The sequence below is a fragment of the Pelodiscus sinensis genome, chromosome 26 (assembly GCF_052426305.1).
Source record: "Pelodiscus sinensis isolate ZL-2025 chromosome 26, ASM5242630v1, whole genome shotgun sequence".
In the NCBI taxonomy this organism is placed as follows: Eukaryota; Metazoa; Chordata; order Testudines; family Trionychidae; genus Pelodiscus; species Pelodiscus sinensis.
In genome coordinates this window covers 2,517,154-2,539,943 of record NC_143077.1, presented here as the reverse complement: position 1 = coordinate 2,539,943, position 22,790 = coordinate 2,517,154, and the positions used below count along the sequence as shown (strand labels likewise).

The 22,790-nt window shown below is 55.0% G+C and overlaps 1 protein-coding gene across 2 annotated transcripts; it reads left to right on the top strand.

Moving 5' to 3' along the window:
- The first annotated feature begins 3,498 nt into the window (after positions 1 to 3,498).
- PAFAH2 (platelet activating factor acetylhydrolase 2) lies at positions 3,499 to 21,940 on the top strand. 2 transcript variants are annotated; one of them, XM_075909059.2, is made up of 11 exons: positions 3,503 to 3,607; positions 5,304 to 5,417; positions 7,321 to 7,471; positions 8,714 to 8,810; positions 10,507 to 10,575; positions 10,861 to 11,002; positions 16,262 to 16,375; positions 17,182 to 17,273; positions 17,386 to 17,556; positions 18,431 to 18,579; positions 19,792 to 21,936. In XM_075909059.2, the coding sequence occupies exons 1-11, from the start codon at positions 3,572 to 3,574 to the stop codon at positions 19,884 to 19,886; spliced, it is 1,230 nt and encodes a 409-aa protein (XP_075765174.2). In that variant the 5' UTR covers positions 3,503 to 3,571; the 3' UTR covers positions 19,887 to 21,936. The 2 variants fall into 2 exon arrangements, with proteins under 2 accessions (XP_075765175.2, XP_075765174.2); XM_075909060.2 differs by lacking the exon at positions 7,321 to 7,471 and having other exon boundaries at positions 3,499 to 3,607; positions 19,792 to 21,940.
- The last annotated feature ends 850 nt before the right edge of the window (positions 21,941 to 22,790 follow it).

The window sequence follows — 22,790 nt, the reverse complement described above, 5'->3', positions numbered from 1 at the left end:
GTCAGAATGACAGGATTTGTCATCACGTCAACGGGCTCTCTCAGCAAAGTGAAAGTGGCCAGAGGGAGGGGGGTAGGTGAGTGCAGTGAGCAGTGGGCGCAGCCCCCTAGTTTTTACAAAAACTTTTACATCCCTAGTTAAAACTGTACAGGTGCGTCTAGACTGGCATGATTTTGTGCAAAATCTTGCTGCCTGTCTACACTAGCCACGAGTATTTGCGCAAGAACACTGGCTTTGTAATGTACAAAATCAGTGGTTCTTGCCCAAATACTCTGACGCTCCCGCTCAGGGATAAGCCCTGTTGCGCAAGTATTCTTGCACAAGAGGGCCAGTGTAAACAGCCATGTTAATTTCTTGCGCTAGAAAGCCTGATGGCTAAAATGTCCATCGGAGCTTTCTTAAAAAATAATAATAATAGAGATTGCCTATCTCCTAGAACTGGAAGGGACCTTCAAAGGTCATTGAGTCCAGTCCCCTGCCTTCACAGCAGGACCAAGTACTATCCCTGACAAATTTTTGCCCCAAATCCCCTCCCCAAGGATTGGGCTCATAACGCTGTGTTTAGCAGGCCAATGCTCAAACCACTGAGCCATCCCTCCCCCCTTGTGCAAGAGAGCATCTACATTGGCACGGATGCTTTTGTGCAAAAGCACGTCTTTTGCACAAAGACACATGCCAGTATAGATGCTCTCTTGTGCAAATACTTTTAATGGAAAAACTTTTCCGTTAGAAGTATTTGCACAAAATCATGCCAGTGTAGATGCAGCCGTTACAAGTTTGAAACGTCTTCTTCAGAGTAACTGTGCTCAAGTCTGTGGGGTGATAATCTAGCATAACGGGGCATGAGCTTTGACTGAGCCCAGAGGTAACCCACGTGCTAACTAATCAGAATAACGGTGACCAGTGAAGGTCATTACTAAGAACTAACCTACACTCTACACTATACAATTCTGCCTTGGTCTGCATTCATGCCGTTTATCTTAGCACAATTCAGGCTGCAAAAAGAAATGTATTAATTGGCTCGACAGACCAGCTCTCTAGTTCAGGCTCAGCTGAACCACAAGCTGCCACCAGTGTCCATGATTTTAATTAACACCACAACGTAATTAGCTCCACTAGTTTCATACGATGATGCTATTATGTGCTGTGGGTAACTGACTGAAGCACTTTCTGCGCACACGCAACAAATGAATCCCTCCGAGGCTGCCAAAGGAGAAAACGGCTCCCAGATGCAGAGTAAGTTTGCGGCGGTTTTGCACGGCTCCTTACCGCGAGAAGCTGAAGACCTGGGCTGGTTTCAAGGAACATTTTCCTGAATTTGTTTCTTCCACTCTCTCCGGGTTTGGCCACATTCAAAATAGAGGGATGTGGGCTCAAAGGGATTCAGATGGCAACGAAGGGATTAGATCATCTCTCCTAAAATGCCCAACGTCATCAAAATCTGGAGCCAAAGAGGAATTCTGTGGCTTAAGCCCCTCTCCGCTGTTCCCTCAAATGAACAGCTTCTCAGTACAGACAAAAATGCTGAGAAGTAAAGTCAACCTCCGTAACCCTTTCCTGCCAGCCACCGGCTCTCCAGAAACAGCCAAGGGCCTGGAAAATTCCATCCGTGCACTGTCTTGGTGGCAACAAAGTAATAAATCTGGGCATACTACAGGCCTTTCCATCCCACCCTCTATCTGTGGCGATGGGGAGAGCCCTTCCAGACAAGGTACCTGGTCCTATTCAACTCACCTACCGCAGAACTACAGAATCAAGCTCAGTTTGGCTAAGGCTGTAGGAACTTGCTAAGAACCCCAGACTGTGGAGGAAGGCAGCAAAAGCAGGTAGATTTGAGGGGCTGAGAAAGGGAGCCCAGTATTTGGGACCACAGATATAATTTTGTATTTAGAAACGTGAAGCAGGAAGAGGAGGAGGCTGACGTGTGGGTGGGGGATTTTCCCTTCTCTACATGCACACGCTGCAATTGTTGTTGCAACTGTGCCATAGAATGAACCGTGCAAGAGGCTGATGCTAACGGTGCTAGGCTTTGATCTCTTTAGTCATACCTCAGCTAGAATTGTGATTGTGCTTCTTTCTATCGCACTATGGAAATCCTGCAAACTGTGCAAAGATCCACAGGTGAAAGGCAGATACGTATCTTTGAATTATTGATATTCACTAATCCAGACTTTGGCATGCAAAGCTCTCTGGGAATTGTAGTAAACAGGAGAGAAAGAGGGGAAATACATATGTAGTTGGCAACTCTGGCTTGCTTGGTAGCCTAGATTGGAGCAAGGCTCCCTACACCTCGTCTGACAATGTTAAGATTGCAGGAAAATATGGTCTGCAGCAATAAATCTCTGTGCCATAGAGGGCTCTGAGGGCTGGGAGAGGAATCGTTCCCTGGAGCTGAGAACTGCGTTCCTAGGTGGGGTGGAGCTGTGATGCACAACATGTACCCTGGGCTGTATGCAGAGGTCTTCCGCGGGCACTCGGCTAGAGTGGTGTTCCTCAGGATGGGGGTTGCAGCCCCCAAGGAGGTCATTGGGCTGGGTTAGGGGCTTGCAAGTGCAGGACCAGCATTGGAGGAGCTGTAGGGTTGCCAGGTGTCTGGCATTGACCCGGACAGTCTGGTATTTTCACCTCCTGTCCGGTAAAAAATTCAAAAAGTACCAGTATGTCTGGTATTTTCTGATTTTTTCCCAGCCAGGAGGAGAAAATCCCGGGTGCTTACTGGGTTCCGCAGGAGAGCTGACTGGACCGGAGCAGGAAGACAAAAGACACCAAAAAGCATTTCTTAAAGGGACCATGCTGGTTTTTTCATTATTATTATTATTATTGCTTAATAACTCTCGGGATCCTTTCTTTTTTTTCAAACAGATTTTTCCCCTTTTTGGGGGAGGGAGGTTCAGTATTTTTGGTTAAACCATCCGGCAACCCTAAGGGGGTGAGCAGGGCAATTGCCCAGGGCGGCCAGGCCACAGGCGGCCCCGTGCAGGTCACTGTCAGGTTTCGGCCCCCCATCTGGGCTGGGGGGCAGACAAGGTGCCACGAGGGCCCGTGTCGGGCGACGCTGCCATTTGCATGTCGGGTTTTGGAATCGAGTCGTTCTAGGCGCGACGCAGCTCGGGGCCCGTGGGACAAGCCCGGCTCCTGGAGGGGCCAGTCTGAGCGCCCCGGGGGAGCCAGGAGGGGAACCCAGGAGCCCTGGGGCCCAGCCTGCTCCAGCCCGTGAACTCCCTGCCCCCGCCCCCAGGAGAGACAGGGAGACTCCCTGGAGTTGGGGGGAGGCAGACAGGCCAGGCCGCGGGGAGCGCTGGGAGTTGTAGTGCTGGGGGGGGGGGGGGCAGGCCGCGGGGAGCGCTGGGAGTTGTAGTGCTGGGGGGGCAGGCCGCGGGGAGCGCTGGGAGTTGTAGTGCTGGGGGGGCAGGCCGCGGGGAGCGCTGGGAGTTGTAGTGCTGGGGCGGGGCAGGCCGCGGGGAGCGCTGGGAGTTGTAGTGCTGGGGCGGGGCAGGCCGCGGGGAGCGTCCCCTCCCTCCCGCAGGGGACGCCTCGCACTGGGCGTGGCCAGAACACTACATGTCCCAGGATGCACCGGGCTGCTCTCGCCTTGGCGGGACCCCAGGTAGGTGTCGCCGCGCTGAGCTCTGGGTGGGCTCTTCCCCCGCCCCTTGGGCGCCCCCTGCTGGCTCCGCTGGGCTCAGGCGCCAGAGGGGCGGGAGGGGGGCTCTAGGAGGAGGGAGCCGCGTTGGGGTCGGGCCGGAGGCGGCAGGTGGGGGGGCAGCCGGTGGGGGAGGGGCTGGCCTGGCTGCACTGGGGCTCTGCTTCCAGCTGCTGTGCAGACCTGGGCAGGTCCCTGCCCCGCACGGTGCCTCGGTTTCCCCCCAGCCATGCTGGGATCGTGCCCCTGCCTTGTGTCGGCAGCGAGGAGCCTGGCATGGGCGGCTGGGTCAGAGCCGCGGGTTCTCACTCCAGCCTGGTTCTGGGAGCCTCGCGCCTCCTTCGCCAGCCTCCCTGGTGTCATCCCATGTAAACCCCAAACCCAAGGCCAGTTTGTCACCCGTTGCCTCCTGTTCTCGTCCTGGGCCCCCCCCTGCAGACTTCGTCACCATTGTCCTGAGTGTGAGACTGGGGTTTAAACGGCGCGCGAGGCACCTGCCGCAGTACACAGCCGCCGGGGCAGGGCATTGGTTGGTGTAAAGTTTCTGTGAGTTCAGTGTCTAGAATTTCAGGGTTTCCACAGCTGGGTCGCCATTACATTTCAAAAGGGTCACCGAGTGTCTCCCTAGGTGTCTCTGCCCCCCCACATCTACCCCCCTCCCACTTTTGAATTGCCCTGGGTCACCAAGTCTTCTTGAATTGTCAAAATGGGTCCCCATCTGGGAAAGGTTGGGAACTGCTGGGATGCAGCTAAAACTCCACCAAAAAGCAGGTTCACACAAGCTGTTGCCCTGCCGAGCCACCAGAGTGCACAAGCCCTGCTTGGCTGAGTGAGGAGAGAGGGATCGGGGCTTTGCCTGGCCCTGGTTGCAGGCCAAATCCTGCTGGAACATTAGCCATCGTTCTAAGCAGCCTCGAAGTGGCGAAAGCCCCTTTGCTCAGAGACTGGACAGCGGCTAGAACATGCACTCTAGGGAACAGTGGTGTGCCGCTTGGTGGGAGTTAGGCACCAAGGTCCAGACCCTGAAAGGAGCCTAACTCCCATGGAAACCAATAAGCTCCTAAACACTTTTGAGGACTAGAGCCTTGGGCATCTTTCTGAATCCTGCTTAGTGTCCGTGTACATCTTTAGGAGCCTAGCAGAACTGGCTCTTCAGCTGCTCTGCAGTGATGGATGGGAGTCGCGTCCATCTCTCAGTTCTCTGGCACTAGGGCTCAGTAATAATACTTTGCGCTTGCATTTTCTCTCACTGGAGGATCTGAAAGTACTTTGTGGAGGTGAATCATGGAGAAAGATGATTGAGCTGACATCCCACAATGAGTCAGTGACTGCAAACCGGAGTGCAGACTTTCTTTGCACCCTGCTGGAACAAATACTTTCTGTTGCCCATAACAATTCTGGGAGTCAAAAGCCCAGCTTCCGGTCACACTAGGTTGTAGCAAGGGCCTTTTGGATAAAATCTTGCTTACTTTTCTGCTCTGGTTGCCTAAGAGCTAAGATTGCCAGCCAGTGATATGCAGCCCTCAGAGTCCAGCAGGCTGGACAGTGGTGAGTGGCTTTGATCAACAGGAAACTGATGAAGGAAATGAGATTAACTGGTTCTGTCTCACCAGCTGGGAGTAACAGCTCTAGCATTGCAACCTCCCCTCTTGCTTTCTAGGTGCTGTCTGCTGCTCTGGAAGGCATGGGGGGAGCACAGTCCCTCGGGCTGCCCCATGGGAAAGGACCTCACCGGGTGGGCTGCACGGATGTGATGGTGGGCCACAACCGGAAGGTACAGTTCTGAGCACCGTTTGCGGTTCGGGGTTTGCGTCTCACTAGCTGTGCCAGCGTGACACGGGATCAGCAGATAGGAGGGCAATGGTGTTTCAAGCTACAGGTTGGACCTCGCTGGTCCGGCACACTCGGGACCTGACTGGTCCCTGATGAGGGAATTTGCCAGAGAACGAGAGGTCCCCTGACACCAGCCCTCTACCCCTCCCTGCTGCCGGCTCCTTCAGCCTGGGCCCCAACTTGGCTCCACTGCTGGGTGACATGCTGCCCAGTCGGGCTGGTGCAGCCTCAGCCCTGCTGCCAGGCTTCCCCTCCTGGGCTGCCATGGTCCTAGCTCCACTGCTGGGCTGCCACCCAGGCTGCCCCAACACCGCTGCTGCCCAGGCTGCTGCGGCCCTGCTGCTAGCAGACTTGCCGAGCTGCTCCAGGCTCCCAGCTGCTGGCCCTCCTGCTCCGGGCGCTCTCGTCCAGGAACATGCTGAACCATGGATGTTGCCAGCGGAGTCCCGGTTTAGGGAGGTGCTGCCTGTGTTGGATGGTTTGTTTTCCTGGAACTGCTCTTGCGCCAAGCCCTGCGTATGCAGCAGCTGGCCCTTGCGGTTGCCTGCTCCGTGACTCAAGGTCAGTGTGAGGACTGGCTGGGGTGAGGCATGTGAGCGAGGCAATTTCAGCTGCATGTTTCCTGCTGACTCCACTGGATTCTTTCCTTCTCCTTCCACTGGGCAAAGGACTATAAGACCGGACCCAGGACTTCCTGGGGCACTGAGTCTTTCTCCTGCCAGAGGGGCAAATCCCATCATCTCGTCCCCCACCCAATCAAACTGCCTCTTGAGCCCCGTTAGGCTGCCATTGCACATGGCTCCAGTTCTTCTTTACTAAGCACGACTGTGCGCGGCGCCTCGCGGCTGGGCAGCGAGCTGTGTCCCTGCCTCGCAGGGCTCGCGGTCCGAGGTCTCGGCTTCACGGAGGCTTTGCCCCCCTTCCTGCAGCCATTGGCCAGCCATGGATAGAGCAGCATGTGTGCAAAGGCCAGGCCCCGAGAGGGAAAGCCAGGTTTTGCCCAGCTAACCCTGGCTTGAGCCCAGGGCACGCGGGGGGCGAGCTCGGGTCCTGCAAACCGGAGCCTGCCCGGTCGCTGCCTTGGGCTGCACCACAGCTGGGATCAGGGCCCATTCCCAATGCTACGAACAGGACAGGACGTGCAGGGAACCCGGGGGACAGCTGCACTGAGCTGTGTTTAAGTGGCTGCAATGAGCTTGCTTCCTGTGGCGTCCCAGAAGGGGTTTGCTTGTGTGACAGTAGCACACCGGGGCACCAAGACTTCCTGTGCTACGGCCGCATTGCAGCGTAGTCCCTGCCCCTGCCGCTGCAGCCGGGGGATGGGTGCGTGTCCCCCGGCTGGGGCAGGTCCAGGTTCATTTGCCCCCTGCACTGCCCAGCCAGAGTGAGGAATGCAGCAAACTGGGCACTTTCCCTTCGCTCCCTGCCAAAGGGGAGCAGCCAGCAATGTCCCTGTATGAGTTCAGGGGAAGGGCTGTAGCCCCCGCCCTCCCTGAAGGGCACCTGGGAGGGGGCAGCTCAGGGCTGGAGCAGTCGCGGAGGGAGGAGGCACGCCCCAGCCAGCCCCTTCACCTGTCGGGTGGTTCTGTCTGTTTTCTGTTTAGTTTGATGAGACGCAATCCCATTCCGGGCACTTCCTGTTTCCCTGGCACAACCGCACCCGGCCTTGCTTTACGTGAGGATAAGAGGAAGCGGTGTGGGGACTTGGGGGGCCTTTAGGAGGCGTCTTGATCGTACTGACAGACAGACCCCCCGATACACAGCAGAGGCTGCTCGGCCCGAGGTGAGATGGGATGTGTCTCGCCTGCGATATTCCTGCCGCAATCGTCCCTTCTCTTCTTTAGGGGCTTTTCTTCCGGTTGTTTTACCCCTGCCTTCCCCAGGAGGGGGCAGAGCAGCCTCTCTGGATCCCGCGCTATGAGTACTGCCAGGGGCTGGCTGACTACATCAACCTGAACAGGAAGTGGTGCACCCCGCTGCTCAGCGTGACCTTCGGTGAGGGAGCTGATGGCCTCAGATAGAGCTCACCCCCCCGGGGCTGCCCGGACTCCACCTGCTGCCAGAACGGTCCCCTCAGCCCGTACGCAGGAATTGGGGGGTGAGGGGGCTTCCTGTGTAAATGTGGACCGCAAGGGTGTGAACGCCCCCCACGGTCCCCAAGTAAGCCTGCTCCGGCCGGCCGGGGGAAGGCCTCTTCCCCCAGGAGCGAGGCCCAGCCCGGCCTCCTGGCCTCACTCCTGGGGAAGGAGGGAATCAGCCCCAGCCTTCCCTTGGTCAGCCAGCGCAGGGGAGGAGGCTGGGGCAATGTGCCGGAATCAGCCCCATGGAGGACTGTGCGGGGGTGCGTCACACCCCTCGCGCCCCCCCGTCCGTGCTAGCTGAGCAGTGCTTCCCGACTGCCAGGCTCTGGGAGCCGGGGCTGGGGTACCCAGCGCCTCCCCTCCCGCCACAGCTGTTGGGAGAGGCGTGTCCTGCCCCACCTCTCAGCCAACCAGCACTGGGCAGGGGCGGGGTCTCCCGGACACAGAAGAGCAGATCGCTGCACTGGCAGCACAGAGCTAGATGCGGGGGGGGGGGCTTCAGGGTCAAAGGTAGTGCTGGGGGCCTCTTGGGGTGGGGGTCTGTAAGAGGTGGGGGGCTGGCACTGGGGGAGTTCTGCGGATGGGGCTAATATTGGGGGCTGTCACTGGGAGGGTAGGGTGCTGGGGGGCTCTGGAAACGGGGCTGGCACTGGGGGCTCTGGTGGTGGGGGGCTGGCACTCAAGTGTTTGCATTGGGGGCTGGCACTGGGGGGCTCAGTGGGGGGCTGGCACTGGGTGTGGGTAGGTGCAGGGGACTCCGTGGTCAGTGGCTGGCGCTGGAGGGTAGTGGAGGGCTGGGGGGTTCTAGGAGTTAGGGCTGGCACTGGGGTGCGGATGTTTGCCTGGGCTCCGCAGTGCTTGGCTGCTGTCCTGCGCTCCAGAGGTGGCTGCATTTCAGCGGGGCGGCAGGGTGCGTTGGGTGAAGAGTGCTTAGAAGCTGTCTCTGCCCAGGAAATTGGGAGGGCCTGGGAAGATGCTCCCTCCTCTCCCGGTCGAACCCGGGGTACAGAGGATTACATGGTGAGGGGGGCAGGATGCTGAAGACCCCCAGACCCAAGGAGAGCCCGGGGGCTCCCCTGCAGCCGCACTGGCCCTACAGCACAGGACTCAGACCTTTCGCCCTAAGGCAGCTCGGCTCTCTCTCTTCTTCTGGCAGGGTCCCACAGGGTGCCCGTGAGCTGGAACGGGCCTTTGAAGTCACGTGGCAGCGGGTACCCGCTGATCATATTCTCCCATGGCCTGGGAGCCTTTCGGTAAGAGCCTCGGCCTCACGTCCGCCCCCTGTGCCCGGGCGCGTTCACCGTCGCCGGCTGCCTCTCCTGCAGCACCACTAGGATGGTCAACGAGGGCCTGCTTGACACGCAGGCCAGCCACAGGGCCGAGGGTGGGGCTTGTTGGCCATTTCTGCCCCGGCACTGGCTAAAGAGCCGCTGGCTCCCAGGCTGAGGCTGGCCCAGATCCCATCCCACCCCCAGCAAGGCTCCGGCAAAGGGCGGGAAGGCTTTGAAAGATGCCAGGCTTGCAGCCCTGGAAGCTGGAGTTCTCCGTGCACAGAGCAGGGGCTCGGCCAGTGGGCCCGATCCTCAGCTGGTGTCAATCAGCCGTGGAATCTGCATCTTCGCCTGTTTGAGAGGGACCGTCTCCAGGGAAGAGACCAGAGCTCAGTGTCCATGGCCGGTTCTGTGCCGAGTCTCGGTCCTGGGACAGCCAGCCGTGGGGGTCCGTTGTTGCCCATTGTCATCCTGGCTTTTGCGGCGTGCTCAGCTCCCGCGAGGAGCCAGCCAGACGCCCACACCGGTTTTTCACGCCAGCAGGCGATAGGTCCGCTTTGGCCCACTTCCCTGGACTTAGACTGATGACCTTGAGGTGAAAAGCGCCCAGGCTCATTACAACCCTCCTCTCCCACCCGCCGCCCAGAAAAGCCCAGGAGCGGGGGGGTGCAATGGCATTGGCCGCAAGAGCTCGGCTCTCGTAGGATGAGAGCCTGTGGACCCCGGCTGTCAGAGCCGCTGACGCCCGCTGTAAGTCCACGTGTAGCACGGTAGCAATGGCTTAGTGCCTCGCTCGGGCCGTGTACAGTCACTCCGGGATACTGCAGACGCACACACGGATTGGACCATCCCAAGCCTGCTGGGCAGTGGAAGCTTGTTCACTCCTACAGATTCCTTGCCACTTTGTCTAATCTAGTTTTAAATGGTTCAAGCAATGGGGCTCCCCCCCCACTTCCGTCAAGAGACAGTCTAAGAGATCTCTTGGCGAGGCAGCTTTCCCAAACACTCAGCCCCTGCGCACGCAGCGTCTCCACGTCTAGTGGGATTAGTAATAGTAACACTTGGCGTTTTTCATCTTCAGCGGGCTGTCCAGACAGTGGCCTGTGCTCTCTGCACCGGGTGGTATCCTCCCCATTTTCTAGCTCCTGGCCTTTCGGTGCGTCCCCTGCCAGAAGTGCTGAGCGCCTGCGGCGGTCACGGGGGGGGGCTGTAGAAAGAGGGCGCAGTGACTCTGCAGGTCCCAGTGGTGGAGTCCGTGTCAGAGCTGGGGTTAGAACCCAGGACTCCCCTGCTCCGGGGCTGGGCTCAGATTGCAAGGTCAAAGGTCGCTTAAAACGGTGACTGTTGAAAGTCTCCACGGTTACACGCACCGCGAGCTCTGCTGCTTAAATAACCCTTCTACTGCGTGGCCCACAGCGAAGCCACCTCCCCGGGAGCCGGGCTGGCAGGGGCTGGCAGACTCACTCCCGGGGAGGCGGCTTCAGAGTTTAACAGGTAACGTTAGCCAACAAGCATCAGCTCAGCTCCTGTCTCTCCGACAGGGAGGCTTGTGGAGCAGCGCCCAGAGGCGCTTAGTGCCTTGGCCTTCAACGGCCATTAGCGGGGGGAGGGGGGTTGCTCTGCACGAGTCGCAGGATCGAGCCTCATTCTGCTTTCCCTTTGCCTCCCTGTGTTTCAGAACCGTGTACTCGGCTGTGTGCGTGGAAATGGCCTCCCGGGGCTTGCTGGTGATGGCGCTGGAGCACAGGTGAGTGGCGTCCCCTTCGGAACAGCCTGCTGCAGTCCACTGCCCGCTGCTCAGCCGCCCCCTTCCCTCGCGTACTTGGTTTCCTGGGTGATGAGTGGTTCAGCAGACTCGGGATGTGACGTGTCCTCCTCGTACTCGGCAGCGGTCTCTGGGCTGGTCTCGGAAGTGGGGCTAGTTAGCATTTGGTTCAGCTAACAAAGCCCCCCGGTTCCCTTGCATGCCTCGTGTGTCCAGTGAGCGGCTGCCGCTCAGTGGCTTAACTGTGCTGCCCTGCTCCTCCCCCAGGGACCAGTCTGCCTGTGCAACGTACTTTTGCAAGGCAGAGGCTGGGGAGTCCGATTCCCTGGAGGCTGCACTGCAGGAGGAGTGGATCCCGTTTCGAAGGGTCCAAGAAGGGCAGAAGGAATTTCACGTTCGAAACCCACAGGTATGAGCGGAGGGCCAGGACGGGTGGGGCTGGCAGACAGGGCAAAATCCATGGCACCTGAATTGAGTTTAAGGCATATGCACAATGGGCATGTGTGGAGGGTCACATGATGATGCCAGGGTCACGTGATACTAGAATCTCTTTTCCTTTACAAAAGTGCAGTCGTAGTTGCAAAGAAAAGCTTGGAAGTGTGAAGCCAGAGCAGTGGCGGCAGTGGAGTCTGCAGACCAGCTCAGCACAGGGAGGGGCCGTGTTCTATGAACATTTTCTGTGCTCACGTCACTTTGGAGGGGAGCCAGTGAGCCTCTCAACCCAGCACCCCAGGAAACCAGATCCCAGCTGAACCATTCAGTTTACTACGTTGCCTTTCACGCTTTTGCAGGCCTCTCTGGCTACGTTTCCACTGCTGCGCTATTTCGGGATTCCAGAGTATCCCGAAATAGCTATCCTGCGTCATCACAGCAAGCCCATTATTTCGAAATACACAGGGTTCGCTATTCCAGCGTCTGTAAGCCTTATTCCACGAGAAGTAAGGGATGTTTCGGAATAGCAGGTTATTTCAAAATTTGTCACCAAGCTATTTTGAAATAAGATTGAAATAAGATTTGAGCTACGCAAATTGCATATCCTCTCTTAAGCTACGGTGCGGTTTAGACGCACCCTCTGTGTCTGTGTTCAGGCCAAGGCAAAGGGCAGCACGCCTGGTTTTTCCTGCTTCACTGGAAATAGAAAATTACCTGAATGCTCTTGGGTACCTGTTTTTGTTTCCGGCTTAGTTCTGCAACCAAGAGAGACTGAGCTAAGTGTCAGATGGGCCTCCAAACTTTCAGGCGCTTGTCTGCACTCTGGCCTTTAACTTCTTATGAGATTTCTCCCGTTGCTGTTTTGGACTGGCATAACAACTCCAATTGCCTGCTCACCCCAAGCATGTAGGAAAGTTCCCTGGTAGGGGCTCCAACTATCGATTTCTGCGCCATTTAAAATGACAATGGCAACTTGAAATGCATCCTGCTTTTAAAAAACTGGATTAAATGCGGTTTCCAGTGCTGCTCTGAGTCCCCCACCTCATTTCTGTTTTAGGAATCTGTGATGTTTACTTGTAATAACAGGTAATTAACAATGTTTACAAGTAAAGCGATTAGCTTAGGAACGAAGCTGAGTGTCTTGAAAACGTGTATATTTAGCAGCATGTTGTACGGATGTGAGACATGGGTGATAATGAAAGATTCAAAGAGAAGGATGCTGGCATTCGAGAGGAGTTGTTATAGAAAAATCCTGAGAATAGGATGGATGCAGAAGGTCGCCAATGAGGAATTATATAGGAAGATACAGCTGAAAGAGAACCTACTGCAGAAGGTTATACAGCGGAAGCTACAGCTATTTGGGCATATCTGCAGAATGAACGACGAGTGAAAAGTGAAGATCCTGGTATTTGGCATAATGGATGGTCCGAATAGGAGAGGCAGACCCCCCAGAGAATGGGGAGATGACATAGTAGATTGGTGCAGAGCTAGTCTATAGAAACTGTTGGAAGGAAATAGTGAGGGAGGCATTGGACACCAACGGGTCTGAACCCATGGTTGTTGATGATGATGATGACGATGAGCAGGGCTCGACAAATTAGTCAATCTACTCGCCCGGGTAGATTAACCAATACCAGGTTAATAAAGGAAAAGAGAAAGAACTTTTATTATCACTACAATATTCCTGTTGCAAGCATCATGACTAGATGGAAAAGTCACAAAGGAATATACTCATGGGAGAAACCCCACCGTGGGCCAAGACTTAATTACAAAGGAGAGCAAAACCCATTTTAAAAAATGCACAGACATCACATCCCATTTCCCAAACCATAAAACAGTAAAACCTAACAGATTTATCTAAACCTTTCCCTACTTACAGATAGTGAAGAGTCTATTCTTGGAGGGAGACAGTCTCCCTCAGTAGCTGGGGAGAAACTGCCCAGGGACAAAGGAGAGAGAAACACAAAAATTCCTTTGTCCCAGTTTGAAATTCCTACCTGCATTCCTATTGGCTGACTCTACCTGGCTTAGGTAAGGGACATAGTTAACCCCTTAGTCCCCAGGCTGCTGGCTAACCCTCATGATCATGACAGCATTGAAGACAATTTTTTATTTCAGAAGGTTGAAAAAGCTACTGGGGGGAAGCTGTTCTAGATTTGATTTTAACAAATAGGGAGGAACTGGTTGAGAATTTGAACATGGAAGGCAGCTTGAGTGAAAGTGATCATGAAATCATAGAGTTCGTGATTCTAAGGAATGGTAGAAGGGAGAACAGCAGAATAGAGACAATGGATTTCAGGAAGGCAGATTTTAGTGAACTCAGAGAGCTGGTAGGTAAGGTCCCATGGGAAGCAAGGCTAAGGGAAAAAACAACTGAAGAGAGTTGGCAGTTTTTCAAAGGGACTTTATTAAGGGCCCAAAAGCAAACTATTCCACTGCGTAGGAAAGATAGAAAGTTTGGCAAAAGACCAGCTTGGCTTAACCAGAAGGTCTTGCATGATCAAAAATCAAAAAGGAGTCATATAAAAAGTGGAAACTAGAACAAATTGCCAAAGGATGAATATAAGAAAATAACACGGGAATGCAGGGGCAAGATTAGAAAGACAAAGGCACAAAACGAGCTCAAACTTGCTAGAGACATAAAGGGTAACAAGAAGACTTTCTATAAATATATTAGAAGCAAGAGGAAACCAAGGTTAGAGTTAGGCCCATTACTCAGTGAGGAGGGAGAAACAATAACAGGAAACTTGGAAATGGCAGAGGTGCTTAATGACTTCTTTGTTTTGGTCTTCACCAAGAGGTCTGATGAAGGAATGCCTAACATAGTGAATGCTAGTGGCAAGGGGGTAGCTTTAGAAGATACAATTAAAAAAGAACAAGTTAAAAATGACTTCTAAAAGTGAGATGTCTGCAAGTCACCAGGGCTTGATGAAATGCATCCCAGAATACTCAAGGTGCTGAGTTATTAATGGTTCACAGTGATGCTGGAAGGGCATAATAAGTTGGGTTCTGCAGGGGTCTGTTTTGGGACTGGTTCTGCTCAATACTTTCGTCAACAATTTAGATATTGGTATAGAAAGTACGCTTATTAAGTGTGCAGATGATACCAAGCTGGGAGGAGTTGCGACTGTTTTGGAGGATAAGGTCATAATTCAAACTGATCTGGATAAACTGGAGAAATGGTCTGAGGATGAAGTTTAATAAGGACAAATGCAAAGTGCTCCACTTAGGGAGGAACAATCCGTGCCACACATACAGAATGGGAAGCGGCAGTCTAGGAGGAGTCCTGCAGAAAGGGATCTAGGAGTCATAGTGGACCACAAGGTAAATATGAGTCAACAGCGTGATGCTGTTCTAAAAAAATCAAACATGATTCTGGGCTGCATTAACAGGTGTGTTGTGAGCAAGACAGGAGGAGTCATTCTTCCTCTCTACTCTGCGCTGATTAGGCCTCAACTGGAGTATTGTGTCCAGTTCCGGACAACACATTTCAAGAAAGATGTGGAGAAATTGGAGAGGGTCCAGAGAAGAGCAACAAGAATGATTCAAGGTCTAGAGAACATGAGGGAAGACTGAAAGAACTGGGCTTGTTTAGTTTGGAAAGGAGGAGACTGAGAGGGGACATGATGGTGGTTTTCAAGTATGTAAAAGGATGCTACAAGGAGGAGGGAGAAAAATTGTTCTCCTTGGTCTCTGATGACAGGACAAGAAGCAACGGGCTTAAACTTCAGCAAGGGAGGTTGAGGTTGGACATTAGGAAAAACTTCCTGCCTGTCAGGATGGTTAAATGCTGGAATAAATTGGTTACGGGGGTTGTGGAATCTCCATCACTGGAGATATTGAAGAGCAGGTTGGAAAGACGCCTTTCAGGGATGGTGTAGATGGTGCTTGGTCCTGCCGTGAGGGCAGGGGACTGGCCTCGACCTCTCGAGGTCCTGGGCAAGTCTCAGAGGCCTGGTTTTATGCTCATGTGAAGCAGTGTAAGGGTACGTCTACACTTGCTCCCTAGTTCAAACTAGGGATGCAAATGTAGCCGACCGAAATTGCTAATGAAGCGCAGGATTTAAATATCCGGTGCTTCATTAGCATAATCTTGGCCACGTGCTATTCCGCTCAACAGCTGATTCGAGCCAGGAAGTGCTCTCCGGGACGCGTTAGTTCGAATCAAACCCCGGGAGAAGTAACGTTAGTTCGAACCAAGGGGTTTGATTCCAACTAACAAGTCCCAGAGCGCACTTCCTGGTTCGAATGAGCTGTTGAATGGAATAGCATGTGGGCGAGATTATGCTAATGAAGTGCAGGATATTTAAATCCCTGCTTCATTAGCAATTTCGGTCGGCTACATTTGCATCCCTAGTTTGAACGAGGGAGCAAGTGTAGACGTACCCGCTGTGAGGAGTGACCCTGTTGCAGTCAGTGGTGTTCCACAGAGGTAAAAGTGGCGTAAGTGAGAGGAGACTGTGGGGGAAATCTCGCTCCCCTGGGGTACAGAGCCCCCAGAAGGGTCCAAGGCTGGAGGTCAAAGCAGTGAGGCAGGAGAGAAACCTAGAAGGAAAACTTTATTATGCATGCAGGCTGACCGCTATCAGAGTGAGCAGCAGCAGCCTTGAGAGACAGTTTCAGGGATTCTTTATACAGTATGTTCAGACAGTAGTTGTTGATTGTTTCCTTTAACATATCAAAGTCTCAGCAGAAGTACTCTGAGACTTTCTGTTCACACCAGGAGTGCTAAAAGTAAGTTTTACAGAACAAAGCCACATGAGAACTTGAGTGGAGGAGTCTACAAGGCAAACTGACAAAGATAAGGGTTTACATGACAAATTGTGACAGACTAGGAGTATCCATGAACTTGAGATAGGAGGCATTGTAAGGGTCTTGATTAAAGTTAGTTTGATTTCTCTCTGATACAGGGAGAGAGGCCTGGAAAACTTTTAACCCTTTCAGCAGTTTTCTTTTAGAGAGTTTTGATTTCCTGCACCATCCCCCCTTAGACACAATTGGAGTTATTTGATTTTTCTCCCACAAGACCCTGCCCTGAATGTTTCCGTGTGTCCCTACAGGGGTATGACACTTACTGACGTCACTTGGAGTCATTCGACTCGCTAATCTGTGCAGATCACTGTGTTGAACTTAGACAAAGGACGTTTGAGGAGAGCAGCTGATTGCTCCGTATCACGCGCCCCGTGCGGGTGACCGCTCTGCAGGAAAGACTCAACCGGGGGCACTTTCGTTACAGGTTCGTCAAAGAGCCAACGAGTGTGTGCGAGGGCTCCGGCTCATGCAGGACATCGCCAGCGGCAAGGCCGTCAACAATGTCTTGCACAGGGGCTTTGATTTGTCTGCACTGAAGGTATCTCCAGCCAGCTCTTCCAGACAGACCATTGCGGGGCAGATTGCAGGGGCATTCATGGAAGCCCCCCCAGGGCTGCACTGAGAGCCAGCCAGTTATTTTCATAGCATCTCCCACCAGTAATAGCGGCAGCCTCCCCTCCACCCAGCACTTCAATCCCCTTTAATTGCATCTCTTCCAGCTCCTCCGCAGCATGTTTGCTTTTACGCAGAGGGCCCCACAAGTGCCTGGACGGACCAGAGGGGTTCTCTAGAGACAAGCACTTCTCTTCCCTTCACCCTCCCATTCCAGGGGTTGGCCCGGTGCCTCTTCTAAACGGCAATTGCATCTGCTGCTTGGGGACTTCCCCTGGTTGCAGGATTGCGTACAAGCCCTTTCGTTCTACAAGCTGGTCTATGCGGGAAATGAACCTCGATGTAGCTGCAGATCTCAATAGTGTTTAAAAAAAATGCACAGCCCTACAGGTGTAGCTATGCCAGCCTAACCCCCAGCATAGACAACGCTAGGCCAGGTCTACGCTGGACCTGGAAATCTGACTTAAGGTACACAACTCCGGCTACGTAGAAGGGGAGGAGCTGGGCGGTGTGCCCCACCCCCAGATGCCACAGGCGCCGCAGCCTGGCAGCCAGCGGTTCACGGACCGGCACCCATCTGCAGGCTGTCGGTTGGGAACCACTGCCCTAGAACATCTGTGAATGCAGCTTAGAGTCTCTGTAGCACGTTGGCTTTTCCTGAGGTAGCGACTGTCCCTGCGGGCGCTTTGGGCTGGGGGGTTGGCTGCTTCACGGTTTTCCTCCCCCTTGCAGGAGAGCGTGGATTTGACTAGAGTTGCTGTAATGGGTCACTCTTTCGGAGGAGCAACAGCAATTCTAGCCCTTGCTAAAGAGGACTGTTTTAAGTGAGTATCGTGTCCACCAGGCACAGCCTGCGGCAGGGACTCGGCCCCAGCTGGGGATGCGTCTCTAGAGCCGGGCCGGTAAGCAGCGAGCGGCCTCCTGTCTGTCCTGCAGGTGCGCTGTGGCTCTTGACGCCTGGATGTTCCCTCTGGAGAACGCGCTCTACTCCAAGGTGGCCAAGCCGGTGCTGTTCATCAACACGGAGACCTTTCAGACGGCAGAGAGCATCGCCAAGATGAAGAGACTCCGCTCCAGAAACAACCACACCAAGATCATCACCATCCTGTGAGTCCGCGCCGGGCGGGGCCATGGCCTGGGATCCAGGAGCTCAGCCCGGCTCTGCTATTGACCTGCCGGGTGACGCTGGCAGGTCACCTCCCTGCTGGGTGCCCCAGTTTCTCCATTTTTCAAAGGGGGCCGGGACCTTTACTGTCCCTTGTGACGTGCTTGGACACCGCCCAGGGTTACTGTTACCCTAGTGCTGCTCTCTCTGTGCTAAGGGGCAGCAGCCTCTGCCTGCCTCCGCTTGGGACGCCTCCAGAGTCCTGCTCCTGTTTCCTTCTCTGTCTCCCGTGCTCACTCTTCCCTCGGAGTTCCCCCTTCCCCCTGCAGACTCTGCCTTTTGCTGCCCCTTGGCCTCCCTTTTCTCCTACACCAAGAAACCCTCCTTCAGATTCCCTCGGTACTCCCCACCCTCGTGCCTGCCCCTGGCCGAGCTCCCCTCCGCCGGGGCCTGCTTGCTCCTGTGGCTCTCGGGCGGGCCGTGCGTGCGTGCGTACCGAGCTGTGTGCGTTTGTGGCCAGTGGAGAACGCGGCCGAGCGCTGTGAGAGTCAGGTGGGCAGTGGGTTGTGTTACTTGGGCCTTGTCTGCGCTGGGGCCCGAGTCCTGTGCCCATTCCAAGGGCGAACGCCCGGGGGCCTGGATTTCAGGGGGCTTGGGAGCTCTGCCCAGAGGATACCAGCATGGCGAAGAAGCTCCCGTGGCTACTGGTGTTTTTCTGCCAGGCTGTCTTAGCCGTACTGTGGTTCCTGAGGCACCAGTGGGGGAGTCCCAAACCCAGCGTAGAACCAGCCCAGGGCCGTAGAGCCAGCGAGACCCGGTGGTTGGGGAGGGCTCTTCACCCCGGCCCAAAGGACTCGTTCCTTCTCCCTTGCCCAGGGGCTCGGTGCATCAGAGTCAGACCGACTTCACCTTTCTGGCGGGGAATCTCCTGAACCGAGTGTTCCAGACCAGAGGCGCCCTGGACCCGTACATGGGCTTGGACGTCACCTGCAAGGCGGCACTTGCCTTCCTGCAGAAACATCTGGGTACGGCGCGAGGGGGGAAATGTTTTCTGTTGGGGTGGTTCTGACCCCCCCATGTCGGAGCTGAGGCTCCACCCTCCTTGGCGGGAGGGGCTGGTGGTTTGGAGCAGGGGCTGCTCGCAGAGGGGGGCGTGCTGCTTGGGAGGTGACCATGCAGATGGGTGCGGGGCTCTGGGGAGAACCGGCCATGCCTGCGACGGGCCTAGAGGGCGAGTAACAGCCCCTGTTGGGCTTTGTTCAGCAGGAGCCTTCCGCTCTGCTTGGTGCCAGAGTTAAAGGCAAAACCGCCGGGTCTAATGGAGTTGGCATGGGGCTGCCAGCTGCTCGCTTTGCGGATGGGGGCAGGTCACATCACCGCCATTTATGCCTAGGGTTCCCCAGCTGTAAGTGGGGAGGGGTGGCTGCCCTGTCTCACAGGGGTGGCTGCCAAGCCCGCTGCCTAGGCTATGCCACCCGCATCGCCCACGGAGAGTCTCCCTCTGAGCAGCCAAGACTCCTGCTGGGCGGGCAAGCCACACGGATGCAGGGAGGGGGCAGGGCTTCCTTAAACATCAAGCCCCGCCCCACCCTGTGTTAGTGTGACGTAGTGGGGGTACTTGCTGGGCTGTGGTGACCTCTGCTGTCTGGAGCAAGACCCAGCAGGGAAAACCTCGCTAGGCAGAGGTAATGCCAAACTTGTTGAACCAGTGGCCAGACACCCCCCATGGAGAGGAACAAAGGAAGGTGAATGCGGCCCTGGCTGGGGGGCAGGGCTGGAAGTGGGTTAGTTGGTTGGTGGCTGTCGGTGAGGATGGATGAGACAGCCTAGTTAGAGGAGCTGGAGTTTTAGGGGCCCAGTCTCCCCCATCTCAAGGGGGCCTGAGGCATCCTAGCCCAGTTCCTGTAACCAGATTACATCTGTGCTGCGCTGTGCTGGAGGAGCAATAAACCACCCTCAATTCCACTGGCTGGTACAGTCTGTTTGTGCCATTTCGGGGTGCAGGAGACGGGGAACCCCCAACGTGCCGTCACAGTTAGGACCGTGGGTTCTTTGTACAAGTCCCTCAGCTCCCTCTGACCAGACAAAGCCCAGGCCTGTCTTCAGCGTAGCCGTGTGGGCTGGGGGGGCTACGCAGGCAGCGGCTCCAGCCGTTGTCAGCTCAGAGCTCCGGGGGGCTGAGCCTGCCAGCTGCACAGGAAGCCTGGAGACCCCTCTGTCCTCCCTTCCCCACGCAGAGCTGGAGGAAGACTTTGATCGCTGGAGTAACCTCCTGGAAGGCATCGGTGACGCGGTGATTCCAGAGGCGCCTCTCTGCATCTCCAGCCTTTAGGGGCACTGTCTGCAGGCCCAGCCCACGTGGCTGGCAGGGCGCCCTCCGGACCAGCCAGGAAGTAGCTTCTCCTTAAATCAGCACCTTGAATAACTCTGGGGGAGGCACGTGTGAATCATGCAGCTGATGGTGGGATCCAGAGACGTGGAGCCCTCACTGGTCCAGAATTCACGCTGGAACCTGAAGACCGGAGGCCCTGGCTGAGCTAGCCATGGAATCCAGAGCCCGGGCCGCCTGGCCTAGAACTTGCCATGGAGAACGGACGGGGCACCTGGCTGCTCTAGGACCACTTCTGGAACCTAGAAAACTGATTGGACAGAAGCAGATGGGGGGTGAGGCTTAGCAGCTGCCCTTTTGACAGATCCCCCTCTGCCCTTCAGATCCCTTCTCAACGTGCACTTCTCCCCAGAAGCCTTCCACACGCCACCTCTCTTGCAGCCTAGACCCTCTCTGGCCCTACCAGCACCCCATGCACTTTGAGTGGCTGAACTGCATTGCAATCGTTTCAGATAGGTGAGGGGAAAATCACGCCCCTTGGGTGAAACGTTCAGAAACCCCTCTTGTGAATTACCTCAGGTGGATCAAATGCTGCTGCAGTAATTATGTGAATCAAAATGTGTCACCTGCAAAATGGTACGAATATTAAGAACCGTGTTTTCTTCTTTTCCACATGCATTAAATAAAGATGGAAAATATCGTTCATAATACGTATCTGAGGTTTCTCTTTTTGTTAATCCTAGACGAGGCGGTGTTGTCCAATGGATAGGGTGCTGGTCTGGTACTGAGGTCTGTTCCTGGCTCTGCTTCTGGTTAGCTGAATAACCTATGGCACGTCACTTCACTTCTCTGTGCTTCAATTTCCCCTTCTATAAAATGGGAGCAACATTAATTGATTGTAAGATGCTTTGAGATCAGCGGATGAAAGATGCCATAGAAGAGCCAGGTTCCAATAACACTCCAAGCAGGAGAATTGATGATCAGAGAGTGGCTCCTCTCTGGTAGGATTCCTGGGGTTTTATCTCATTTGTACCTCCTCGATAGGCCTGTCTCCTGTTCTATCAGCCCCTTTCTCTGAGCTGTGTCTAAGCTGCCCTGGTGTGTTGGCTGCGATTACCATTAAAACCCTAGATCAGGGCTACTCAACACGCCCGTTTGTTTGCGGTCTGCGGTGCGGTTTGGGTTTACGCGGGGCTCAACACATGGCCCGTGGGTGGGAGCCAAACAAAAAAGTAGTCAATATAGCGGCCTTTGGTTGCTATGTGTTTGAGTAGTTAAATTCCTGGACTGTCATGCTCATTAAGTGCTGTCATATGGGTGGAAATGGGGTCAATATTGCATTTGATTAATATCAGCAGAACTGACTTAAATGGGGCGTGCGTGTGGTGTCGTCTTGCCTTAATCTTTGTATTTGTGCCTGTCAGTGTGAAAGAAGCTAGTTGCGTATATTTGCATGTCTATGCAACCACACGTAAGTTGCAGCCTTTGGCATGTGCTGTATCAGTGAGGCCCCGGGGCTTCCAAAGCTGAGTAGCCCTGCCCTAGACTGTGGCGGGGGGCGCTGCAAGGTGAGCGAGAACATGGCAGCGGCTAGGAAGCAGGCAGTAGCTCCGAGGCCCACTGAAAGCTTTGTACCGCGGCATGGTGAGGAGCTAACCAGTCTGAGCCACGTGGCAGGGGCTGGGAACCTCGGGGACACGTCACAGGAGTCAAAGGATGGAGACCTGTTGTGTTCTGGATTTGATGGTGGAACCCACCTCGTCCCTGCAAGCCCAAAGCCCAGCGGGCCAGGTCTGCTGTCTGAGTCAGACCTCTGCCTGCTGCCGCCATACGAGTGGTGCCCCTGACTTGTTGGAGGCAAGAGCAGGCTGGAGCGTGGGGGCATCGTGGCATTCTGGAGGCTCCGGAGGGGGGACAGAGCTCTTTGCTGGAGTGCAGGCACCGGCACCGGTGGACTTGGCTCTTGGTGTCCCCAAACGGGAAGATAAAACCTCTGCTTCCCTGGCAGACTAACTGCAGCCCGCGCTCTCCGGAGGGTCAAAACGTCAGACTTGTACAGAAACGAGAGGAGGGATGCGGGGGGGGGGGGAGGTGAGTTTGTAAATAGGAACAGAACCAAACAGGATCCATTGTTTTAACTTCCTTCGGAACCCTGTTATTTATTTTACAATTGAAATATTTGCCTGTTGCCTTAGAAACCTGGCTGCAAGGGGAGGGCGTTCCATTAAAAGGGCGACTGGCTAGAACCAGAAAGGGAAACTGACCCACCTCGCGGGGAGCTATCCAATCAACCGCACGGGTGCTGAGACGTGAGGGACTGAAACGGGAAGAATTTGTAAAGATTGTGAGTGGGCAGAGACAAGCAGTGGGTCTTTTTTATATCCAAAGGGTCAGGTCCTGGTCTCGTGTGACTCGGCACAGCTGCAGTAAGCCAGTGGCGCTGTGCGGATTTACACCCACAGAGGGCCTGGCCTGGCGAGGCAGGAGTTCGCGTCGGGTAGGTCGTCGGTGCGCTCCCCGTGTGCGGCGTTGGCAGAGGTTTTACAGTGTCGGGCTATAGGAAGCGTAACTCCCCATTGATACCACCATGTAGTTCTGCCTTGAGATGGGTAGAGTGGTGTACAACGTCAGGCCTGGCTTCTCCACTACAGTTTGGGAGAGCTGGCCCATCCTGGGGATTGTGTGACATTAATAGTCCTTCTTCTTTCCTGCTGCCGGCAGCTGCCTGTGTGCTCAATTTGGAAGCGCGGTTTCCTTTGGGGGATAGAAGTCGTTTGTTTGGACAGCCTCTGTTCATGCTACTGTCCCCCAGAGACGGCTGCTGCTTGACAGTCGGCAGCCTGAATCCAGTGCCGATAGAGCCGGCAACGCGCTCTGGGACCCATTACGACGAAAGGTGCAATGAAA

Excerpts from the sequence above, each read along its gene's own strand:
- PAFAH2 (XM_075909059.2), top strand. The coding sequence starts at position 3,572 with ATGCACCGGGCTGCTCTCGCCTTGGCGGGACCCCAG. Across the intron at positions 7,472-8,713 it reads GCTGCTCAGCGTGACCTTCG|GGTCCCACAGGGTGCCCGTG; the intron begins GTGAGGGAGCTG and ends TTCTTCTGGCAG. Across the intron at positions 17,557-18,430 it reads ACCAAGATCATCACCATCCT|GGGCTCGGTGCATCAGAGTC; the intron begins GTGAGTCCGCGC and ends TCCCTTGCCCAG.